Source organism: Aricia agestis, chromosome 2 (assembly GCF_905147365.1).
Source record: "Aricia agestis chromosome 2, ilAriAges1.1, whole genome shotgun sequence".
NCBI classification, from domain to species: domain Eukaryota; kingdom Metazoa; phylum Arthropoda; class Insecta; order Lepidoptera; family Lycaenidae; genus Aricia; species Aricia agestis.
In genome coordinates this window covers 18,989,543-18,994,947 of record NC_056407.1, presented here as the reverse complement: position 1 = coordinate 18,994,947, position 5,405 = coordinate 18,989,543, and the positions used below count along the sequence as shown (strand labels likewise).

At 37.5% G+C, this 5,405-nt stretch overlaps 1 protein-coding gene across 1 annotated transcript; it reads right to left on the bottom strand.

Annotated features, from left to right (window-relative positions):
• Positions 1-761: 761 nt before the first annotated feature.
• LOC121739693 (neuromedin-U receptor 2-like) lies at positions 762-4,717 on the bottom strand. Its single transcript, XM_042132228.1, has 4 exons — positions 3,970-4,717; positions 3,197-3,294; positions 1,140-1,247; positions 762-864 (listed from the first exon to the last, which is right to left on the bottom strand). Exons 1-4 carry the CDS (start codon positions 4,715-4,717, stop codon positions 796-798), a joined length of 1,023 nt encoding a protein of 340 aa, XP_041988162.1. The 3' UTR covers positions 762-795.
• Between the last annotated feature and the right edge of the window lie 688 nt (positions 4,718-5,405).

Below are 5,405 nucleotides of genomic sequence, written 5' to 3'. Positions count from 1 at the left end.
ACTGGGGCAATTTTTATGTTATTTGGCAAACATGAAGAATAGACCACGTGAAGGCACATAGGCTATTTTTTTGCGGAAAAATGTACGGTTGCGTAAAATTCCTAAATTACGCGGGCGAAGCCGCGCGGAACATCTAAATATAATAAAATCGTAGGAAGGTCAATTCTTTACATTGAATATTTTTGTACAATAATACTTGGGACGTGGTCTACTATGCTAACGCGGACGAAGTCGCGGGCAACAGCTAGTGAAAAATAATAAACAAATTGTTTATTTAATTCTTTGGAGTCGATAAGTAACCACTGTTTACTTTGTTTTAGTGATTTTTTTATAATTCTTTGAAAACTTTTTAAACTTTTCAGAATAGAAATAAATATTTAACATTGAAGGCATAAGGTAGATATTGTCGCTAACAAACTGCTTCGTAGTTTGGCGAATTAGAAATAGTACCTGGATGACCGAGCTTTGCTCGGTATAGCAAACACTCATTGACTTCGTGTTACTTAATAACGCCATCTGCTGGTCGTTAAAATAATTAGTTGCTAACTAAATAGTATTATTATTCGCCAATAGATGTCAGGAAGAGTCATATTTTTCAGTTTGTCGATTATCGATAAAACACGAATAAAAATACATTTTTTGAAAATGATTTATATATATATATATATATATATATATATATATATATATATATATATATATATATATAAGAATTGCTCGTTTAAAGATATAAGATAAAAAAGGTAAGTAAATAGGTTTCAGATGTTCTTTAATATTTTTGACGATATTCTCTCTTTAACATTCACTTCTTCGCGTATGTGAAGCTGTGGCCTGGCTTCTGCTGGGACCTCGCTTTAGTAGATCCTGAAAAACAAAACAATTTAACTTTTATAACCAACTAAGGTTTCTTATAATAGATGAACGGCACTAGTTGACGGCACGACGCGTGCCATCGACTGCCGTCGACACTCGACGGCTGCTGTCGATAAGTGCCGTTCATCGCCAGCAATTACTATAAATATGTCATTTCCTGGGATTCAAAGTACCTATTTCAATTATATTTTTTGAATCATATCTAAACAAGCTCGATAGCTAATTATTTACAGGCACTGATTAAAATGAAGGCGCCGTTAACTTACTCTGAAGGCGTTTCTGAACTTGTGCGACATGAGGCTGTAGAGGATGGGGTTGACGGCCGTAGACATGTAGATGTTGATGGAGCTCAGGTAGATCACCACACGCCACAGCTGAAGAATTAAAAAAAGTTTTAAGCTATTGCCTAGATCTATACAGCGCAGCGACCGAATCAATAAATTCCGTAACGAAAAACACCTAACATGACGAATGTTAGTTGTTTTTCGTTACGGAATGAACGTCGTTGCAGTTCGGCAGACTTCGGCTCGGCGTGACTTACCATATTTTCAATGCAATAATGTCAGTGCTTGTCATAGAACATAGCTATGATAAATACGTTGTACAATATTTCGTTATTTTTTTTCGCTTTATTTGAACTTCCTCTGTATACTGAATACTGTAACTTATAGAGATTTTTTATTTTAAGATTGTTCTGATTAAATTAGAGAAAACTTATACAACACACTTTAAGTTACTACAACTACAACGAGCTAAATCCGTCTAACTAAATGGAAATCGCAAAAGAATTTCGTTTTAAATTTCACATCTATAAGTTTCGAATTGCATTTGAGTTTCAGATTCTTTGATGCGATTGTGCAGATTCGTCTTGTAAATAAAATGGTGCAATGTTCTGAGGAACTTTTAATTCGTTTAGTCTGGACCGGGGAGATCAAATATCTCGTTATTAGCATTAAAAGTGAAGAAAGTAAATTACTTTTCTGTCTGTGTTGTCTTAAATCGAGTTCAACGGTGATTTGCTCACACTTTAATTAAATGGTATCAAATACGATTTAATTAAAGTGTAAACAAATCTTCTTTTGTGAACTTTTGCGTGGACTTCAGTTTACATCGCGCGGTGATTCCCGTTTCCGTGGGAATGCCGGGATAAAATGTAGCCTACACAGGCGCGGTCGCAGACTCGCAGCCTGAAGTTTTGGAAGGGGTCACACAAAAAAAAATATCGTTATTATAGGATAACTAGAAATTTTCTTTTATTATTTGGCAAAATTTTGAGATTTTTTTTAATTTGACCTTAGATTTTGGGGGTCATGTCCCTTGTGACCCCCCTTCGGACCGCGCCTGAGCCTACATTACTGCAAAGTTTCTTCAAAATCTTTTACGTGAGCAACAAACATTCAAACCACCGATCCTAAAGAATTAGACTATCTGTGCACCAAACGTATTTGGTTTGATAGCTTTCGCATGAAAGCGAGACAGGTAGAAAGACAGACAGACGGACCAGACAGATCACAGAGTAATTACTTCCGCGGTATGCATATTTCATTGTTGTTATCACAAAATGGTTTTTGTCGCGTAATTTAAAAACCATTAATACAGTTATTCATATAAGTAAGCTATGGGCGTATGCTTGAACCAGTCTATGTACAAATTTTGGAAGCTTAAATCACTCTCCTCTGTTGGTAAACTAGGAATTCCATTTTTTTAAGTCTTTTTGATTGATTATTCCGTGTATAGAATTTGACCAATCGTTTTATGCTATGGGTAATTCAAAGACAAAGACATGGTGAATACTGACAATGAACTTTAATTTCTTAGCTTTAGTCATTGCTGAGAAAAATCGATATCGCTACAGCCAAGTTATCAAGGCGTCGCCTTAAATCGAGTTCAAAGGTGATTTTTACACTTTAATTAAGTGGTATTTGATATTATTTTAGTAATTATCTAAAACTAGCTGTTTCCCGCGACTCCGTCCGCATGGGCTTCAGCTTACATCGTGATTCCCGTTTCCGTGGGAATGCCGGGATACAATGTAGCAACATTACTGCAAAGTTTCATCAAAATCTATGTATTAGTTTTTGCGTGAGCAACAAACATTCAAACCACCGATCCCAAAGTAAGTAATCAAAAAAAATGTTCTGGGGAACCTGTACTATATAACCATTATAAGCCTAGAAAATGATAGCGCGATATTATGCAAATTGTTAAGCATACTACGAGTAACTACAGGCTTTCCAACGATGGAAGAACAAAATTAATGGATGACTTTGGATTTTTTCTTAGCAGTATGAAATATTCAAAGTATTTGCGTTCATATACTTACATTAAAATAATGATCGTAACTTAAGCCAGGTAACACGATCATAAGTCGCAGTGCAGAGTACGGCGACCAGCAGATGAAAAACGATGCGGCTACGGCAACTGGATTAAAAATAATTTTAATAAATTACTTGTAATACCAAACAAAATTATAGGTACTTTTTTATTTAAAAAAGGCTAAAGCGCTTGGTGTGCTTGTGGATATTTTAGTTTTTATACAAATGTGAAATGAAATTCAACAAAGATAAAATTACAGCAAAGAACAACCGTACCATGAGCTCTAGCAGTATTACTTTAATATTACTTTTGGATTTCGTATAAGCAAACATGATCTCTATTTATATAAACAAAACTATGTTTTTTGTTTCAAGTGCCAAATCGAAAGTAATAATAAAGTAATACTGCTATAAGAGCTCATGGTAAGGGGGCAGACCATTGTGTTTTCACATGTGCACATGTTTCCATTTAATGAAAATTGAGGAGAGTGAAAACTGGTGTACCTTTTTTCCTGATTAAGATCTATTTCTCACATTGGCCCTTTTTGTGGTTATAGATCACTAAGAACTTATTCGGTCAACAGAAATCTTCTCGTAGCTTTTTATTAGTAGTTTTAAAGCAATCTAAACTTAATATACACTTGAACTCATTCATAAAACAGTTTAGAAACTCCTTAAGCCCACTTACGCAATTCATATAAAATAGTTTAAAATTAACTAACCAAAACAACACTGAACAGAAAACAAGACAATCTAATTACTCTCCAACGTAAATACGGACCGAGCAGCTTGACCGCTTTATTGCGTTTCTGTTTTCCGTGCACGGGGTTCTGGCGCGAGGTCGACTTCGTGGAGCGAAGCTTCATGGCGATCAGCACGTACAGGACGAAAATAACCGTCATGGGCAGCACGTAGAACACCAGCAGCTCCATACACACCAAATAAGTCTTCTCCGTGTCCGGAACGGTGAAGAAACAGTACACATTCTGCTTCCTCTCGACTAGATACACGTAGAACGCGTTGGGTATCGCGAACAGGCACGCCACCGCCCAGTTCACAGACACGATTTTGAATACACGCGAATTTAGAACTAAAGTCTGCCGGAGGAACGGCTTAGATATGACCAGGTAGCGCTCGATCGTAAAGGCGAGAATCGTGAGCACGCTGCAGTTGCTCAGCAGGTCCCAGAGGAGAAAGTGCAGCCGGCAGCCCTCCTCGTCCAGGGGGTAGAAGTCGGGCTCCCAAATGAGGTAGATCTCTATCGGCACGAACAGGGCTATCATCAGATCGGTTATAGCGAGGTTCAGGAGGTAGCAGTTGGTCGGGGTTCTCATGTTCTTGTCTCTCGCTATGACCGCGCAGGTGCAGATGTTCCCGATCAGACTGAACACCATGAAGATTCCGAGGAAACCGGTCAGCAATATCTTCACCGTCGTACTTCCCTCCCCCACAGTTTTGTCCTCGTAGAAGGACAGGCCGACCCCATACGAGGAATACTCGGTGTCGTTGTCTATGTAGGTGTCGTTCATTATTCGACAGGAGCTAATAGTATTACGAGCGACCACCGATGGTTATGGAAGTGGGGATTCTGTTACGCGATGGAAGTTTGAGCGAAAGCTCGTAAAATTACAGGGTGTAAAAAGTTAGGTTACGAGATTAAGTAATTAGGTGATCAAAATTTAGTAAAATATTATACCTTTTTTAGGGTTCCGTACCCAAAGGGACACAGGACCCTATTACTGAGACTTCGATGTCTGTCCGTCTGCCTGTCTGTCTCCAGGTTGTATCTCCAAAACTGCTGTAGCTAGACTTCTGAAATTTTCACAGATTGTGTATTTCTATGGTCGCTATAACAGAAAATACTAAAAACAAAATAAAATAAATATTTAAGTGGGATTCCCATACAAATAACTCATTTTTTTCCTACTTTCGCTCTATAATGGTACGGCACCCTTTGTGCGCGAGTTGGGCTCGCACTTGGCCAATTTTTTAAATTCAATTTCTGGAGATTTTGTACACTAACGCAATTTTTATAATTCATTTATTACTCGGACTGTGGAATTTCATTAAATTAATCAATACTTTTCAGCTAGAAAAGCAGCAACAACATTTTTTTTTTACATCTTGTGGCTATTAAAAATGTCATCCTACTGTCCTTTGTGCGTACTACTGTGAGTTTGGATGTTTGTTAAACGGCGGATTTCAACAAAATTTTAC